At 47.3% G+C, this 20,068-nt stretch overlaps 1 protein-coding gene and 2 pseudogenes across 1 annotated transcript; 2 read left to right on the forward strand and 1 right to left on the reverse strand.

Annotated features, from left to right (window-relative positions):
• Window positions 1-1,323: 1,323 nt before the first annotated feature.
• Window positions 1,324-6,848, reverse strand: LOC120583998 (zinc finger protein 766-like). Its single transcript, XM_039839581.1, has 4 exons — window positions 6,602-6,848; window positions 3,753-3,975; window positions 2,488-2,614; window positions 1,324-2,013 (listed from the first exon to the last, which is right to left on the reverse strand). The coding sequence occupies exons 2-4, from the start codon at window positions 3,765-3,767 to the stop codon at window positions 1,676-1,678; spliced, it is 480 nt and encodes a 159-aa protein (XP_039695515.1). The 5' UTR covers window positions 3,768-3,975; window positions 6,602-6,848; the 3' UTR covers window positions 1,324-1,675.
• LOC120584052 (uncharacterized) lies at window positions 5,337-5,455 on the forward strand (annotated as a pseudogene).
• A 3,855-nt stretch (window positions 6,849-10,703) lies between the features above and the next one.
• On the forward strand, window positions 10,704-10,819 carry LOC120584046 (uncharacterized; annotated as a pseudogene).
• The last annotated feature ends 9,249 nt before the right edge of the window (window positions 10,820-20,068 follow it).

Here is a 20,068-nt window from a genome sequence, read left to right on the forward strand (position 1 = left end):
TAATAAAAACCGAAAACCACCCTAATGTTCATATCGAATCTCAAGAGTCTCTAACTGGAAAAACAATTAAAAACCTGTAATAAACTCAAATGACAAAAGAGTAACTTAATGTCACGGACAAAATCAGGTGATAAAGAGAAGAAATAATTAAGGCTATCTTTTCTAAATCTAAAGAATTAATACTATGTAAGTCAAAATAAATAAGTGAAACTATCTTTTCAAAACATTGAAAAGTTTAGGATTTAGGGAAAATGGCTGGTGAGCCAGACCCACCACAATAAAGAAGGAAATACTGTGATAATTATCAAACAACGTCCTTTCCCCCATTCCAGTCTCCCACACATTGCAAATATAAAACACTAAGAGTATTATCAAAAATGTGAAACTGATGTCAAAAATAAAAAACAAATTAATTTAATATTGCATGAGAATCTACAAGACGAAAGGATCAGTGTCTTCGACAAAAACGAATGACAGTGACTTCACTGAGGCACCAATCAACTTTCCAAGCTCCCTCAAGAAGACGCTTCAAAATTGCACCTGCGGAGGCAGCGTGCACAGCGGCACACACAGGGCATGGGAACCGTGGCATGAACGACAGCTTAGTTAGTAGCCTCAAGGGTAGGAGGCTGTGACCGTGGACAATGTTCTCCCAGAAGAGATCCTACCCTATTTAGTACATGTGTGCACGTGATCGGTGTTCCAGAAAGATGCCTACTGATACTCCGCAGAATGCAAAGAAAATTGAAAACACTTTTCAGCCAGACTGTCGTGACACTTTCTGTATTGGTGTCCTGGGACAGGCTAAACAATCCAGGGCTGCTTCTGTGTGCAGTGGCGTAATATTGCAACATATGAGTCACGGCATTCTCCATCAAAAATCTGCTGTGACCGAGGACACTCGGTCCATGGGCGAGTCCACCTGGGGGTGTCCATCTCTTAAAGGTGGATGACACCAGCGAAAGAACACGGTGAACTATCAGGCCCCAGGAATGTGCAGTTCACGGGCAAGGTTCAAGGGAAACCATGCGAACTACAGAGACCGTGCAATCTGGAAGAGTCTATATCCCAAACGAGGCAGCGTCGTGCAGAGAGAGAAAAGCACAAGGAATGGGGTCAGACCCCGAAGGATCGTGAGGGGACCGTGCGTGCCACCAGACACCGCGCTACAAGCCTGGAACACTGAAATGCACTCCCCGTGTAGGACTGGGGACCGAGGGGACGCTCCCTCTGTCCACTGTCTCTAGAGATGGACCGAGAAACTGGTACAGAAGGCCCTACCACCTCCCTGTGACACACAGCTCTGAAGCGTGTAACAAAAGCAGAACAGAAGCAATGGCAGAGGGACCGGAACCAGCAGTCAGGGCAGGAGAGAGCCCCACGCAGTTCCGGGGACGCCAGACGGAATGACAGACAGACAGTGCGTCCCCTCTTCACATCGCGCCTTCCAACCACAGGAAACATCAATGGGACCAGGGTGGATCCAGGAGGCAGGACCGCAAGGCCTCAGCTCCACTCTGTATGGACTGAGCACTAAGAATCACACAGAACCCAGTCCAGAAGGAGAGCCCAGCGGGACAGAGCCCGTCTGAGACAGCCCGCCCCACGCTCCTCAGGTCAGGGAACCAAAGATGTCACAGGGACCAAAGAACAGTGTTGTGATCACAATTCTCTGTCATGGTCTCTGTTGGAACCGCAGCACCTCTGAGGGCGAAAGGATAAATTTTACGTTAAAAGATGGAATGGTGAAGTTGGGGAAACGAAAAATTAACTTTGAGGATTCCCCAGAAATAAACTTGTTTCCCCACAGAACTCTGTCGCTCGGGGCGAGTCTGCAAACACGACGAAGGCTGCGGCCTCCTCGCTCCCTTCCCGAGCTCCTACCTGTGTTCACACCTTTGACACGTTCCCACTGATTTGGTGATGCTGCTGTTTTCCGGTCGCTCTCCAGAGTCCAGGGCGCTTTCCCTTGCTCCAAAATGGAGACAATATACAGATCAGAAACAGAAATTCCTGCACACAGAAAAAAAGAGCATGAAGACCGGTAGTTCGGCCAGAATCCCTGATCTCTGCTCCGCTGAGGAAGGAGAATAGTACAGATGGATTGAGAAAAATAGTTCCTGAATCCATCAACTCCTCGCCTCCTTCTGTGCATGGCAAGCAGTGTCATGTGCAGATAGCGAGCTCTCTTCCAAAAGCAACTCGGTCAACATGTAAGAATAAAAAATAAAATTTACACAGTTAAGTTTGCCACAGGGCTTTATATACTCTTAAGCTCTGGAACGACCCCTGATGAATCACAACGTGGCCAAACCATCTGAAGAAAGGGCGAGGTTAAAGTCCCGATGCCACCTTATGAAGCCTTTCCATGTCCCAGGAAACGGAACTTCGATCGGTCAGGCAAGGCAGGGGCTCCCGAGAAGCACCCAAGGGAAAAGGAAGAGATACACAGGGCAGATCCGGACCCTGGAGGGGAGTCAGCCTCACCCAGGAAGAGCAGGTTCCGGTAGCTCTCCAACATCACGTCCCTGTACAAGGCCCGCTGAGCTGGGGACAGGCACTCCCACTCCTCCTGAGAGAATTCGATGAACACATCGCTGAGTGTCAACCGTCCCTGAAAGGAAACACATTTCAGCAAGGGAAAGTGGAGACAGTTCTTATTTTCAACCAGATCCTTATGGATCTTGGGTTTGATTGTCGCGTCCATGATTAAAACGGAAATAGTGCGGTCTCATATGATTACTGTGCTGGTGCCTATTTCTACCTGAGACAATTTTCCTGTCAACGTTTACCTCATATATTTGGGAGCGCTAATGTCATGTGTGTGTCTGTTTATAGTTGTTAGAACCTTTTGGTTCTAACCAAAAGAAAGGACCCTTTTACCGTCATGATGTCTTTTGCCTGTTGTCAGTTTTTGTATTATAATCTTTTTTGTCTCTTAAATATAGCCACTTGGCTCTTTAGGATATAGCAAGAATGGAATGTCTTGTTTCCTCCTTTTATTATTAGCCGATTTATGTGCTTCGATTGATGAATTTTAACAGTTCGGCTCTTTGACTTTGTCTCACGATATCTATCTATTTTTTCCTTCTACTGGTCTCTACTGAGGTAGGAGCTCTGGTCAACCCCCTTCTTTGTGATTTCAGAGAAATTGCATCTACTTTTCTGCTAATCGAATGGTGACATGCTCCTCGTTAACTCTAAAATCGCATTTAAATAGTAAGTCTTTCTTCCCACTCTAGTGAGCAAGTCTCCTTCTAATCACTCTTCTTTTTTAGAATTTTCCTGAGCTACTATGACCAAGAACGCCATCCCGGTCAAACGTGCACGTTTTCAACCCCGTCGCACAGCGCGGACGTGGCGCCAGAGGAACCTACAACCCACACGCCCCTTCATCGCGACACCCGAGCATCTGACCGGCCCCAGAGGGGTCGTGGCCATGACGCCTTCCCAGTTCGTTGTGACCAAGGGGATGTTTTCAGTAGCTGAGGGTCGTTAATTCCCGGTGAGAATTTTTCATGCCCTTAGGAGCCTGGATGGAGAGAAGCAGAGAAGGCTTGGGACAAGGGACAGAAGTATTTAAGGAGCTGACCTTGACTCCCATAAGGAGAAAAGGGTAAAAAAGAGGTAGTAAAAAACAACCGCGCTAGGAAAGAACGTCAGAAGTAGAGAATCAAAGGCTTCAGGTCATAAATCCACAAATCGCAGGAGGAAAAGCAGACAGAACCTGTGACCCAGGACAAAACGCTTACCTGAGAAGCAGCCATTTCGTCCTTGTCCTCCTCCCGCTCTGGGTCATTGCTCAGATGACATTATTTTGAGGAATCACGGCGGCATCTTGAGAATGTGCCTTCAAGGGCATCAGCAAAGCCCCTTCGTCTGCTCCCCCCACACTCACAGGCAGAAGGTCGTGAAATGCTGAAAAGGTCACCCTCTCCTGTCTGTTGTCACCGGAGAGTCAGGGACAGTGAGCTCCTACATGAAGAATGAATGAACTGTGAGCTTTTCCTTTCTTGTCCTCCCTGCTTCCCTTCCCACCTCCCATGGTCGTCCACAAATTCCACAGCTGCTCTCCTGCCCTCCTCCCCCAAATCTACCACAGTGTTGCAAAAATGTTGCATAACAAGGTCAGCAAGAGACCCAGCACCACTCAGAGAGTTGGAGAACTCAGGTTTATTACAATGGCGGTCTCAGAAGAGCTAGCGCCCTGAAGATCTGAGCCCCGGGCACAGGGGCCACTTTGCTTTTATATCTGCGCTGTTACAGTTGGCATAGGCTGCTTGGTTGATTTGTCTTCAGATGGTTACAGACCGCGGGAGTTGCTATGGGCTACGGACAGTTACAAAGCATGTGATTTTCAAATAGGAATTTAGGTAACACGTCTGTTATCGAGACAGAACAATCATAGGGGAAAGTGAGTCTTCAGTTGATCTCGAGATCACTCTGCCCTTCGGCCTATGCGGCAAGCATGTCCACAGAAGCAGGATAAAGAGCTGATTACAAGGTTAGCCATTTGAGTGGAAAATTCTCCTTCGACAGCACTCTGTCACCTGCCCTTGACCAAAGCCTGCTCTGAACTCTCACAAAGGACTCCTGGAGCCCTCCTGCCCAACCTGGCCTCACTTTAGAATCACCTGGAACACCTCATTAACATAATGATGCTCCACCCAGGCCAATCTTCCCTTCTCTGCTGCCTGGAGCCCAGGTGACTTAAGTCTTAAAACTCCTCAGGTGATCTAGTAATGGTTCCCGGAAGGGAACCACTTAGCTTGAATGAGCAGGAGATCCCTGGGGGATCGGGGCCCACTCTAAGTTGCAGAGTGCAGGGGACCATGAAATGGCATATTTAAGTCCTCCCCGGGGGTGCTGACCTCGCCCCCGACCTGTTTCCTGTAGCACTGGGCCACAGACATCAGACTTGCACCCCTGAGCCTTTGGGAGGTGCGGGGGGCGGGGCGGGAACTTCTAGAAGAGCAAGCTCTCCAGGTGAAATTCCTTCCCCTTTTCCAGAAAATCACAGCGAACATTTAAAATCTATAAAATGATGAATGCAGATTTTGGTACTAAAAATTCTGAAAAAGTCTTAGCTGATCGAATTAGTTCACCATAAATGGCTGGGCTCTGTGATAACCAAGTTTCAGGTTGGTGTGGGCCATCCTTCCAAATTTTCAGAGAATGGACAAGAGGGACTTGAGGGAATCGGCTACTGTGTAGCCCCCAGCTCACTAATTTGCCAAATCACATAAAGGAAAGAAAACAAGTGTCCAATATTAGACTACCTCACAAAACTACGTTCTGATTGTAATTGAGAGTATCTCATATTTATAAAAGAATAAGTCTATGGCCACGCCACCCTGAACAAACCCGATCCCACCTGATCTCGAAAGCTAAGCAGGGTCGGGCCTGGTTAGTACTTGGATGGGAGACCACCTAGGAAATGCAGGCGCTGTAGGCGTAATCAAAAAATAAAAATAAGAGCTGGTTATGAGAGGTCATCAAAACTTATTTCAGAAGTTAATGACTACTTACAAAAAGCAGAAATTCAAGAGACTAAGATTTATCTCAATATATTTTTAAAAAACGCAATTAAATGTAATTAGGTAGAATGAAAACAGCAAATGCATTTCAAAAAATAAAATGCAACGCTTTTAACATACTTTAAAAAGTATTCAGTGACAGACTCAGTCCTTTCAGATCCCAGGTCACCACCCTCAGACCATCCCAGGAAATGAGAAGGGACCCATGACGGACTGAGACCAGTCCCTCCCCTCCGGCTGCATGAGGGTGGCACGTCGAAGCCACCACCGGGTGATGCAAATAATCACACACCGCACAAGCCTCAGGAACTGGAGCTTGGCCATTCTCATTCCCATCTGCATCACTGAAACAGTTCGACGCTTGTTAAATGAAATCGATTGTAAAGCCCAGGTCAGTAGCCACAACTCGGTCACCCGCATCCCATCAGCTCGCCGCCCACCATGTCGGGGCTCCCCTTCCTCTCCTCTGCGGATTTCTGTTTGTGGATCCGTGTGTCCCTCTCGTCCCTGTCTCTCTCCCCTGTTGTCCCTTCCTGCGTTCCCCGCTCTCCGCCCTGCTCTTTCTCCCCTTTTCCTCCTCCTTTCCCTGCACCTGCTCCCCGAACTCTTGAAACCCGTTTCACCCTCAGTGGCTCTTTCTCGCGAATCTTCGGTTGCGCCCAACTGCCACATATTTTTTTCTGCCTCTCTCCCCAACCCTGCGTCCCCGGATTCCTGTCACCGCCCTGTGCCCCGACTCACTGGCGGCCCCCGCCCGTCGCCCGTGACCCCTCGCCCCTCCTGCCGCTGTCCTGGCCTCGCCGTCGCCTCCCCGCTTCCACGAAGCCGCAACCCATGTGCGCGTGCGGTGACCTCTTCCGGAGACACCCGCGTCCTTCTCTCCTAACAGTGTGCGCCTCCTGGGATTCGGGCCCCTTATTAAATTGGGCCGAGGAGGAAGCGGGGTTCCCTCCGCCGACTGGGGCCGAGGCAGCGGCCCCGCTCCCGGGTCCATCTCCCCAGACAGCACGCGGCGCGGGGTTTTGAGCAGGAAACGACCCGACGGCGGAACCGCCTCAGTTTACCTGGAAGGACCGCGGACCCTGCACCCGCAGCGAGGCGTCGGGGACGCGGACGCCTCCCCCGGGCGCCGGACTCACGGCTGCGGGAGACGCGGGTGCGGGGACTTCCGCGCTTGTAGCGACCCCAGGCTTCCCGCGTACACGACTCCGGACCCGAGCCCCTCAGGTTTCAACCAGAACCACCGAAAGTCAGGGAGGCCTGCGTGGCGTCTGCTCTTTACCAGCCGATTCCGGTTCTGCAAGAAACTGCGCGGTCGGAACACCTGAGAGGGGCGGTGCCAATGGGCGGGGCAAATGGGAGGGCCAATGGGCGGGGCAGGTGCGGGGAGGCATTTGCAGCAGGGGCGGGCGGAGCCGATTCAGGCGGAGGCGGGGCAAGGCAGTGGCCGGCAGGGGCGGGGCGGAGCCGGTTCAGAGGCGGGGCCAGTGCGGAGGCGGGGCAGGGCCCGTGCAGGGGCGGGGCCGGTGCAGGGGCGGGTTGGGCGGAGGCGGGGCCTCGCTCCGCCTAGCTCTCGGGGCGCGTTTACTTTCCGCGGTTCGGAACCTGTTGAATTTCTTTGGCGTCCTGTGGAGCCGGGCTCTTTCCTGCCTGTTTTAAGTTCATTTTCCAAACGTTTCAGGTAAAAGCACAGAGTTCTGCGGGTCAGTGTGTTGAAAACTGAGCTGTGTACGCTTTAGCAGGTGAAACCGGTTTTAGTCAAAACAGTTTCTGCCAAGGGATGGAGGAGACACGTGTCTGAAGTGGGTCCAAGACCGGCTCCTACGATGAGAATTTCATTAAGCAAGAACTGCAGTAGTTTGTGCAGGGGTTGTGTGACCGGATTGCGGAGTCGACAAGGAATTGAAGGCAGACACCCAGCAATTGTAAGCAAGCTCGCTTTGTCGAAAGGAAAGTACACGCTCAGACGGGAGAGTAGGCTGACGAGACCGATCACCCTCCCGGAGCCTCCTGTTTCGGGCTCTTTCGGCCTGCAGGGCCCCCAGTCCGCCCCTTGTCACCGACAGATCGGTTTCTTACATAACCCCTTCTCCCTGAGCATGGATAAACCATAATGTCCTCCGCTTGCCCGTAGGGCGGGCGGAATCGCAATGCGAATTCATGATAATGATCATGATAATGAAGTAGAGGAAAATTCTAGGTCACACTAGCTGTCCTTCTACCCCTGCCTGTGTTGGGGAATTTAACTGTCGTTGCCTCGCTGTTGTGTCAGGTCGAGAGTTAAGTCAGGCTATTTTTCATCTTGTCTGCTATGGGGAAGGCTCCTAGTGTAACTCCTGCCTCGGACGCACACTTGAATATGAAAGTCAAAAATCTACCGTAGGTAACGAGACATTCGTTCAAGAAAAACTATGAAGAAATCGATTTAAATTGCTCTGTTCTTTATACTTTTTTTCCACAATCGAGGCGAATAATAAACTCAAAAGCCTTTCACATAAACTTGTGCTTCACAATTCATTCGGCAAACATTTCTAAATCTGATTTCAAAGTCGCTTTACGTGTATCCAGGAGTAACTACAAAGAGCACTTTCCACATAAATAGTCACATTTTAGCTGTTGTTTCTTTACTGGTGTTCTGACACGTATGCATGATATAAACGCTGTTGATGAAAAAGGCGTCCTATGAAAAGTAAACACAGAGTGACCTGATCATAAATTCCTACCTGGGCAGGACGGGGTGCGTAGTCATGCCCCAGGCATCCAGCTCTTTTACTCAAAGGCTTATCTCTGCCTTAACTAAGCTCTGATCATTGTTTCTGTGCATCTAGGTTAACTCAACCTTTGAAACACTCCCTTAGAGACTGCTCAAGAGAGTCTATCATCTCAACTCTCCTGTAATCCTATCTTTGTGTTGCTTCCTTTCACCCTGTCACCTTCCTCTTACTCCCTCCTTAATCTCAAAATGCATTAAAAGAAACTGCAGTTGTTCTGGAAAGCGTTCAGCTCAACCTACTGAGATCATGCTTCCAAGTGTCTCCTCTTCTTAGCGCGTAAATGTTTACAAAAACTCTACAGGTTTGGAAGTTCTCACATCAACAATATACATTATACTTTTTAGATTTCTCGTTGGGGTTTATTTACTGATGTTGAACAATGTTTGAGTCTTCATTAACTACATTGCCCCATTTGTTATAATTTTAAGATCTTCCCTGTTACGAATTGCTGATGAATAGTGGAGGTTCCTCCTGTCTAAAGTCCTTCCAAATTCATTACATTTGTAACAGTTTTTTTTCTAGTACTTACACTGTGATATTTTGTTATCAATAGATTTTTTCATCCTTATTGTAAATGTAGCTTTTGACAGCTGCAAAAGATTCTTTCAGGAAGTGAAAGTAAGGAATCACTCTGATAGATTTCTTAACTTGGTTACATTCATAATATGCGTCCTCAGATTTAATTCTCTACCAGTCACCTTGATGTAACCGAAAGCTAATCCAATCCTACTGTGGAATCATTCTATGCTTTTGCTTTCTGCACATTTTCTTCAAAAATAAATAAATAAATAAATAAAAGTGTTGGGGATAGATTTGGGGATCTTTAGACGGTAGATTATGTAGATTATACAGTATAATATAATACTGCCAACCTGCCATGTTGTCATGAAAGAGATTTCAGGATGAACTCCCATGTTCACAAGCAAGTAAACAAGTGGCTGGTAGAAGTTTTCATCAAACTCAGAGTAGTTGTGGAGAAGCCAATTACAGGTGACAGTCATGACGCATTTTGTTTATGGGGAGTTTTGTTTCTTGTAAAATTTACAAGGGAGTGAAATGAACATATTCACAAGAAAAAAGACATTTCCTCAATCACGAGAAGTTTTCTTGACACGTCTCCTTGTAATATCATTATAAACAGATGCAAATTATTAAAGACTTCAAAATTATTAAAGACTTCAAAAATTTGCAAAACAAAAACATGTCTGACTAATGAATTCAACTCTATCACGAAAACAGAGACTATATACATTTTAAGCACGCATGGAACTGTGGGGTCTTAAAAAAATAATTTCCTTCCCACCTTCTAAGTTCTGGCTGGGCTAATAATCACATTGAGAAGAGACAGATTAACAGGAGAAAATTAACAGGTTTATTAGAGATGTTAATTCTCATGGGGGCCATGAGCTAGGTGACTCAAAGAGGCATTGGGCGGTTGAGGTTTATAAGCCATTCTAGAACTAAAAAGAAAGGGGAGTGTGTGGTTTGGGGACCTCGAAGTGCAGGAAAGCGATTCACACGGAGTTGGGAACCTAAACGTTTGGGAAATAAATGTTGGCTGGATCACCTTTAAGAATGGGACAGAGGACTCTGAACAAATGGGCCTTGCCAAGTTCCCTTCTACCACACTAGTTTATATTAAACTACAGATATTTCTGATGCTATCTCCCTTCTCAGGCTCTTGATCTAAATTCCTTTAGGCAGGTAAAAGGGGGAGGGTTTGAAGTTCTCTCTGAATCTTTTGTTCCTTAATACCTAGCTTAAAACCAATAAGCCAAAAGGCATATTTTGGGGTGGCAAACTCTGCTTCCTGTCAGAATACGTAATGTTTCCCACTATCAGATAAAACAAAGGCAAGCTAGTCTTTGGAAAAGATTCTAGACAAAAGATTATTACCCTAGAGAGAATGCTCTGAGCACGAGATCTGTGAGGATCTCACAGATCAGACAGAAAAGGGCTTGACTTTTACAGGGAGGGGGTCTAGAAAGAGCAGGGTGGGGGAATGAATGAGCAAGTAGCGAGACCTACAGTTGACAGAGAAACGTTTTTCTCAGAAGTTGCCTGGTTTTAGGAGAAGTTTCTCCTAGTTACACTGCTCTAGGATGTGCCTCAGTTCAGGGACCTAAGAAGGAGAGATTAACGAAAGTTTGATTAAGTCATGTGACTGAAGTGGAAGAGTTAAGACTCATCAGAAAATAGCTTCGATTTAAAAAAAAAAAACAAACGGATTGTATGCTGGTTTGGACTAACAACTACAAGAAGGAAGTCACCTGGCACCCTGTTAACCTTTATAGAAAGTCCTTAGGATGTGGTTCCATAGCGTAGTGGTGAGCACGTCTGCTTTACACATAGAAGGTCCTGGGTTTGCGACCCAGTGGAGCCACGGTCCATGCTCTACGGCCATGTCACCCTCAACAAGCCTGATATCTGATCTCGGAAGCTAAGCAGGGTCGGGCTTGGTTAGTACTTGGATGGGAGACCACCTAGGAAGACCAGGTGCTGTAGGCACAAATAATAATAATAATAATTGCTTAGCCTAGGACCTATTAGGCTGTGGGAAAAATAAATAACCATGACAGCAGAAATAATAATGGCACGGTAATGAGTAAGAGTCACAAGGTGTATAGCTTCTCCCCCTGTACATCAAGATGACCTAGTAACGTGCATCGTTAAGATGTTTTTCAGTCCACAAAGCAAGGGACCAAAGGAAACCCAGGCTCCCGTGTGATTTTGACATGATATGCGCACCAGCACTATCCAGGTTCTTCCCAGCGACCTAAGGCTGGGCCCTTTCCCTCACTAGTCATCAACCCCCTGAGGCAGCCAGAAACAATGGCCATACCTTTGACTGAGAGCCTCAAGTATGGGTTTCTGTTAAGGTGAAGATAACGTCATGGTCTCAGGTTTCAGCTCTTGAGGCCTACAGAGGATGACCTCATGGAATCAGAGTGAAGGACACCGCAGTCAATCTCAAGACCCCCGAGAAGGATTTACTGCCCTTGCCTCACTCCTGACGGGTTGGCAAGACCCATGACCTTCCAAACCTTTGTTCACGAGGACTCTGAGTTTTGCTCTGTAAAATCCCCCGTCTGTACATCACAGAAGACTCACGCTTTTGAGCATTAGCTTCCCACTCTCTGGGGTGGAACCGTTCGTAATAAAACAGTCGATCCTTCTCCACGGTAATCCTCTGTGTTTAGTATTTGGCTCGGCTAGCGCCAGGTGGACAGTTTCTGTTCAGCTACGTGACAAGCATTTTATTCCCATTGATCTGTGAGGATGAATAGTTCAGCTAATGATTTATAGGACAAAAAAAATGGGAATTTGTAGGGTTTGGGCCTGGCTTTGTTCCAGGTAAGCGGGGCTATCCCCCAGTCCAACCTGAGTCTTATAAGAGCGGTTCTGCAATGGGATACTATTGAGCCATTAAAAAGAAGCAAATCCTGTGCTTTGCAATAACATGCATGAACCCTGAGGGCATTATGGTAAGTGAAGTAAGTCAGAGAGAGAAAGACAAATACCACAGGATCTCATTTATATGAGGAATCTAAACAAACAAACAAACAAACAAACAACCCAAAAAATGAAAACAAAAACAAAAATATCCAAACGCAAACTCATAGACACAGAGAGAGCGGACTGGTAGCTGCCAGAGGGAATAGGGTGTGGGGGAGGGTGAAACTGGTGAAGAGTTAAAAGGTACAAACGTCCAGTTATAAAATAGACAAATCAGGAGCAAATGAGATCTTGCTCCCCAGCAGGTCATCAGTTGGGCTTAAATAAACTCTTATTTAAAAAAAAAGAAAAACCCACATGAGTCACGGGGATGTAGTGTACAGCATGGCAACTATAGTTAATTATAATAATTTGAAAGTTGCATATTTGAAAGTTGCTAAGACAACAGATCTTAAAGGTTTTCGTCCTAAGGAAAGAAATTCTGTTAACTGTGTGGCGACAGGTCTTAAGGAGACTTATCGTCATGATCAGTTTGCCATAGACGGAAATATCGAATTGTTATATGGCACGCCTGAAACTAATATAGTATTGTAGATCAATTATACCTCAATAAAATAAACAAATAAGAAATTTTAAGAAAGAAAAAAAAAGAAAGAAAAGGTAGTTCTGCTTCCTCAGACACAAAGCCTTGGGGGAACTCCTTAAACATTGCTGTTTTCCAGGATGACAAGGCTCAGGGGCATTTCGATATGGTCACTAGGGATTATGACACCAAGCAGAGTTAAAAAATAACAATAATAAAAACAAATGTCATATGAGAATAAAAGGAACATTATAATCTTAGGCTAATAATAATCAGCTCTTTAGTCGTCCTCTCGAAGGAGTCGCCCAGACCTTGGCAGCTTTAGATTTCCCCAATGATATGGGAGGCAAACTAATTTCATCTTCAGAGTTAAACCCCGAGGGGTGGAGTTTGTCCTGTAATGGGCATGGCCATATCACGGCCTGGTATGTGTCCAAGCACAGGTGGAAATCACCTGGTGGCCCCAGGGTTGTGTGAGGGACCTGCCCTCAACTATTCCCCCAGACTGCCCTAAGTCTCCAGGTCCTTGCACCCCTTCCATGGGCCACGTGGAATAACAGGGCCGTTGAGGTACGGCCGTCTGTCTACACCTGAGAGGAGCCTCTGCCCCCAAGAGACTCGGAGCCCGAAGGCGTTTACATCACAGCTTTCTTTGCAAAAGAGCAGGAATGGAGGACTGGAATAGCAATGTGCGACGGAAATGGACAAAGGTCTTTGACAGTGATGCCCAAAACGCATAGTTGGCGGCACATATGGAAGTCACGCTAGATGTTCAGTAATAAAGCAGATAATCACCGAATTCGTAGATGAGATTTTTCTTTGCTGTCTGCACGCGTTTGTGTGACTGTGTGTATGTGTGCGTGTGCGTGTGTGTGAGTGTGTGCAGGGGTTTTATGAATCATGGTGCCCCAGATTGTCGTCAGCCACCCCACTTAATTTTCTCACATCTTTAAAGTGCATTGATTAAGGTACATTTTTCAAAAGCCTATCTATGTGTCGATATTTTTTAAAAGCTTTGACATTTTTTAAATGTTGTCTCGAATAAGCGTTTCATCCTCCACATTCCACTGCAGTTTAATAATTTAAAGACTCTCTTAGAGCAGCGTTCGGTTCACAGCAAATTGAGAATAAAATCTTTCCAAAGTGAATCTTTCCAAAACAAAATATGGCAGAGTCTTTTGTAATAGAAATTTGACATGTCCTCATTTACTAGAGGGACAGTGGGGAGGAGGTGACATTCCTGGATAGCCCAGCATCCAGGGCCATCATCTGAGCAAAGACACAGCCCTAATTCAGATGTCACCTGAGGCAAAGCAGGAGAGGGACAAAAGTCCCTAACTTCTTCTACCTTCTCTAGTCACTTCGCCAAGACCTCCCTGTGCCTGCACCTGCCCAAAGGGGTGTAAGCTGGGGAGTGGCCCTGAGCAGGTGACAGGTGGACAATGGGTCAGAGAAATTTCAAGCCAATGAGGGACAGAGATTTTAAGACAGACGAGCCACTGCTAGTTGCACTCTGCAGGTGGGGACCTTGGACAGAATAGAAGACCAGCCCACAAGAGCTCTTCCCAATACAGTCCCACTTCTGACTCATGCGAAAGAGTCACACGTCCTCTGTCCTTATAAATCCTGGGGCTAAGTTACTTCCCAGTCCTCTGGCGTCAGGGTCTGTTTCTGGTGGCCTCTTGCCTTCTGGATTTCTCAGGAAAGCTGAGCAAGCACTGCCAGAGGCGTCCAATATGCCCATAGTCTGTGTCTTCCTCTACCATGAAACGACAAGCCAGGACTCCCCAGAGGTTGGACCTCTAGGGTTACCACGACCAGTCACGGTGAAATGAAGTACTTTTTAAACAATTGCTTCCTTCAGAAACAAAATCACTGTTTCGTGAGAGACGTCCACCGCCACATTCATTTCAGCATCATTCACGAGAGCCGAGACATGGGCACAACCTAAGTGTCAATCACTGGATGAATAAAGAAAGAAATGGGATCCCCAACCTTTGCAGCACCAGGGGCCGGTGCTCCTATGAGCATCTAACACCTGAGGATCTGAAGCGGAGCTGAGGCGGTGATGCCCGCGCTGGGGAGCGGCTGCAGGTACAGATGATGCTTTGCTCGCCCACCCCCGGCTCCCCTCCTGCTGTGCAGTCCAGTTTCTGCACTAGACGGAACCGAGGCTGCAGGGGAAGAGAAACGGGCCAATAGGGCTCAGCCGGGCTAGCCGTCTGCTCAGGCTGGCCTCGCTCCAGGATCGAGGGCCTGGGGCAGTAAACCAGCTCCTTCAGAAAAGGCCAGGCTTGGGGAGCAAACGAGGCCTGTGGCGCACCTGACCGTGACCACTCTTAACAACGAGCTTAATAACAAAGCAGAGTCGTCTCTTTATCTGACGCTCCCAACTGCCAGCTCATAGGAACTGGGTTACCCACTAGTGGGGAAGGAGAACTGGAGAACTCGAAGGGTGGCACCCCGAGGCCGCGGCCCCTGCCGGGTCTCCCCAGGCTGCAAGAGCCTCTCAGGTGGGTGAAAGGGACACACGACTGACCTCGGGTCACAGAAGGCAGAAATTTGCTCGAAAGAAGACAAGCCATAATGACAATGTTAAGCTGCTCTCCGTCCACTGATTATTAGTGAGACTCTTATTGATTTTGGAAGTATTCCGAATGCTTTGTCTCCCTAATGCATAGAATATGTGATTATATAATGTCTATTCTATTTATATGCTATACTATATATTTTATGTAATTATTTTTAACATGTGGTTTCCAAGTATCCCCCATTAGAATAAATATTACAAAATTATATACTTACCTTAAAACATAGATAAAACAAAAATTTTGTCAATACCGCTAAAAACTAACATTCTTCAGCATAAAAGACAAAAGAAGTATAAATATAAAATCCAACGGGTCTGGGTTGGGGCCAGACATTCTGCATTTCTAATTGGCCCCCAGGGGACACTGCGGCTGTCACTCCAGTGACTGCGCTTCGCGGATCAGGGGTCTAAGGTTCTTATGTCAGGCATGGGGAAGGTAAAGTTTCTGATTAATGCTAGACTTTGATACGCTGGTATCTAGGGCAGTGGTTCTCAGCTGGGAGGGATATCGCCTAGCGGTGTGAATATACGATGTCTGGGGACATTTCTGGGCATGGAGGAGGTGGGGAGGGGTCACCGCTATCTAGTGAGTAGAGACCAGGGATGCTGACGAACTTCCTACAGCGCAGCCCCTCCGAGGAATTAGGCACCTGAAACTCTCAGTTAGTGCCGAGGTTGAGAAATGCTTCTCTGTGGAACCATTTAAAGAATAAAAACTGTCTGTGGCTTCCAGACTAGGAAGAAGGGAGAAATGGATGGATAAACGTCTAAGTCGATCCCCAAGGAGGTGGTGAGCAAAAGAAACGCAGAAGGAGGGAAGGAGAAAGCAGAAAACGGCAGACCCAAGCCCGGGCGTGTTACTGAGCACTAAACATCATGCGCTAAGTATCGGTCACAAACGAAAATCGTCAGACTGGATTTTTTAAAACATGCCATTTACAATCGATATATCTAAACCCTAAGGATGAAGACAGTTTGAAAGAAATAAAATGGGGAAAACATACTAATCGGAAGGGAACTGGTGCATCTATCCTGATAGCAGAGAAGAAAGACTTGAAGGAAAAAGCCTACTGTTCTATCCGAAGAAGGTTATGTATTTCACAATGATAAAAGACTGAATTCGCCAAGGTATAAAGTCTTCGTTTTACACCTCCGTAAACATGACTTCAAAATATATAAAGTGACAGTTTACAGAGAGAGAAAGCAGGCAATGCTACGGTTAAAGCGTCAGTTGGGCACAATTTCCTTAGTATTAGTTTGTAAAAAGCAGGATCAATTTTGAGGCTAATAGCAGGTCTGCCTACAAACGAATAATAAACTCGATCATTGGACCGAATGTAGAACGTTGCTCCCGGCGTCTGCAGACCACGCATTCTATTCAACGACACGTAGATTTACAAAATTTGATCAGATACTGGACCCGTAAGTCTCAGCAGGTATAAACATTTTAAAATGTCAAATATATTCTCTAACTATATAATTCAATGAAGCTAGAAATCGAAAGCAAACAAAAATCGAAAGAAAGAAAATCCTCTTCTAAACAGCACTTGAAACGAATAGTATATATCATTTTGCGGAGAGAAGAAAATTCTGTTTTATATTTACACATCTACTTAGCTGGATCACGGGTTGGCAAACTATCGTGCATGGGCCGAATGGGGCCTGTCGCCTGTTTTGGAGGTGGGACGGGCCTTGGGGGTGGTTGTTTTTCACTGAGATATAATTCACATGTCATAAATGTGAGTGTACAATTCAGTGGCTTTTAGTATATTTACAAAATTGTGCAAATATCTCCACCCATTCCAGAACGTTTCATCCTCCACAAAAGAAACCCCAGACCCATGAACAGGTCACTTACCATCGCCACCCCCTTGCCCAGACACCAGTCTACTTTGTCGATATATTGTCTGTTCTGGCCACTTCGTACAAATGGGATCCTACAACATGTGGCCTTCACCTCTGCTGTAGCATAGCATGGACAGACACTTTGCTCGTCTCTACGTCTGAGTCACACCCACTCCGTGGATACACTATATGTTGTCTATTCATCAGCTGATGGACATTTGGGTGGTTTCCACACTTTGGCTATTATAAATAATGTTGTTACAAATATTTGTACAAGTTCTCGCGTGGCCATTTGCTTTCAATTCTCTTGGGTACATACCTGGGAGTGGAATCGCTGGGCAGAATGCTAACTCGTGGGACTGCCAGAATGTTCTCCAAAGTGGGTACACACTCCACATTCCCACCGGCAGCATATGAGGGTTCCAGTGTCTCCACATCCTCATCGAACGCTTATTATCTGCAATAATGCAAATTATTTTTTGTACATGGATCTCGTATCCTGTAACCTTGCTGAAATTATTAACTCAAAAACTGTTTTAGTGGACTTGTTGTACACAAGATCATGTCGTCTGCAAATAGTCTCGTTTCTTCCTTTACATGCCTTTTCTTTTTCTTGCCAACCAGTCTGGGTAGAACTTCTGGTACAATGTTGGGTAGAGGTGGCAAGAGTGAAGGAACGTTTTTGTCTTGATCCTCATCTTACGTGGAAAGTACTCAGTCTTTCATAAAACATTAAGTACTTGCGGGTTTTTCGTAGATGCCTTTTATCAGGTTAAAGAAGTTGCCTTCTAGTCCTCGTTTTTTGAGTGTTCTTTTTTGTTCATTTTGCAAAAGGGTGTTGGATTTCGTCAAATGCTTTTTCTACATCGGTTGAGCTAATCATGCGTGTTTTATTTTTATTCTATGGGTATGGTGTATTACAATGATTTTTCTGATGTTAAACTAACCTTCAAGGCTTAGAATAAATTCTACTTGGTCGTGGTGTACAATTATTTTTGCGTTGCTGGCTTTGGATGGCTAGTATTTTGTTGAGGATTTTTGCGTCTATGTCCATAAGATAATGGTCTGTTGATGTCCTTCATTCAATGGTTTCGGTATCAAGGTCACGCTGGCCTCCGAAGGAGCTGGAAAGTGCTCCTCCGCTTCGACTTCCTGGAAGAGTTTGTAAACAATTGGTATTGCTTTTTTAAATGTTTTGGTAGAATTTTGTGAGAACACAGGACATTCTCTATAGACAGTTTTTAAATTACTAATTCAAAATATTCTCTATACTTCTAATGCGTGATTATTTCTGCTGTGACTTATACTCCATCTAGGACGATAAAACTCTGAATAGTAGTCTAAGCCAAGTTTTGTCACTAGAGCAGCTCAAGTCAGGTCAGGATTGGCCCCAATAACTCATTATAAAGCCTAACAAGGATTTCTACATCTTGCATCGTGGCTGAGGATCAGGGCCCGTATTTCCCACAATGCTCCCGGCCAGCCATGCCCTGCTTTTCCTCGTCTAGCTCGTGGGGCTGGCTTCCCTCGTTGGCTGGGCCACAGGACCTCAAGCCACCAGAGTCAGAGATATTTTCCTTCTGCGAGATCTGTGGACTTCTGGTCTAGTCTGTTTGGAAGAGCTCACAAGACACATCCTGAACACAGGAGAGGGACGGGGCCTTCCTTCCGGCCGCTCCTTGTGTAACCTCTTATGGGTCTGAAAAGGGGAAATGGCATCAAGTCCACCTCCTCGATCCCAACATCCTCTTTCCCTGGCCTTGCCCCGCAGGACCTCTCAGCCACCTCCCTGGTCTCCTGGCCTTGTATGACCCTGGAAGGATCTTCCCAACTCTTAACTGGACCCTGTCCCTCAGGGCCACGTTCAAGCTCTTCGCCCTGGCGTCTGGAAGCTCTCCGGGATTCGGCCACGCTGAGTTACTGGTCTCCTTGGAGAGTGAGGAGCAGCTCTGCAGGCAGAAGCTCACGCAACAACCCGCAGGCCGCGGATGCTTAAGCACAGGTGGCTTTACAGGAACCGCGAATGTTTTCCAGGGAGGAGGAAGCGGTGAGGCCTAGAAGACCTGAATCCTGGTCGCCAGGGTGACTGCTTCCATCCCTACTCCCGCAATCCAGGTGCCACGGAGACCCGACCCGTCTCCTTGGCAACCGTTCTCTTCCGTTTCCCTTTGACCCACCACCTCCCTTTCTCCAATGTACCGGCTCCGGCTCAAAACTCCTCTCACTTAGACAGACCAGAATCCTCCTGGGTCTCCTGTCCTAATGCCACCCCCTTCCATTCTGATGCTGTCACTCCTTTGCCCAAAACCCACGTGGCTCTGTTCCACTCTCCGGGATAAAGTTTCAGTCCTCGGTCTGCTCCAAAATACTCTACGCTCTGGCGTCGGCCTCATGTCCTTGCGCTGGCGATGCCTCTGCATTTCGGCAGCGGAACCAAGATGGACCGCGTGTGGCAGAGCGCCACTCGGGGCGCCACTGAAGCACGCGTGATGGTTTTCACCCCTCGCCCGGGCCCCTCCACGCTGACTCGGCCTCGCCACGAGTGAAGACAGCATCTTGGACACTTCTGCTCCAGGGGACAGCACAAGAAGCAGCTTCCAGCTAAGCGAAGCCCGGGCTGTGGAATTATGAGGACCGGGATGCTGTTAATGGCTTTTGTCACTGAGTATTGGGGGGTGGGTCGTTCTGCAGTAAAACGTAAGGAGAACACAATGGACCGTTCATTTCAATGTTCCTTCCAGGATTACGGGAGGGCTGCCCAGAGCCAGAACATTCGACGTCACGCTGAGATTACAGTGACCGCCCCCCCAAAGCTCATATTCTTCACTCATTCAAGTCCTTCAAACATTCATATCCTGGGAGAGGCACAGGTGTGGTGGGGGTGGGGGAGTGTAAAGCACAGGCCCCGCCCTCAGGAAACTAACATACAATGAGCTAATAGCCGAGGAACAGGGACCCCTGTCCCAGTGGGGTCTGACCACCAGCAGCAGGATGCGGCACCGTGAGCACTGAGCTGGAGTGGCACTTTGCTGGGGCGACTGTCACTCAAGCATCGGGTCCTCCGCGAAATCTTACACGCTGCTGCCATCGGAGTCAGCGCTCCTGGTTAGAATTCAGGTGACCTGCAAGTGACAGTCACTCAGCCAGTATAATTCTCCCCGGCACGGGGCCTCGCTGCCCGCCTCGGTCCTGCTGCCTCGCTTGACCCATGCAACTCAGACCCGTCCCTGGGCCAAGACGGCTGCTGCCACACCGCTGGCCACCATGTCGGGCGGCCCCTGGC

The sequence above is a fragment of the Pteropus medius genome, unplaced genomic scaffold (genome assembly GCF_902729225.1).
Source record: "Pteropus medius unplaced genomic scaffold, Ma_sr-lr_union100, whole genome shotgun sequence".
NCBI lineage: Eukaryota > Metazoa > Chordata > Mammalia > Chiroptera > Pteropodidae > Pteropus > Pteropus medius.

What these genes read in the sequence shown, in the direction of transcription:
- LOC120583998 (XM_039839581.1), bottom strand. An exon ending in CCGGAACCTGCTCTTCCTGG is followed by an intron (nt 2,014 to 2,487) that starts GTGAGGCTGACT and finishes TTCTGTGTGCAG; the next exon opens with GAATTTCTGTTTCTGATCTG.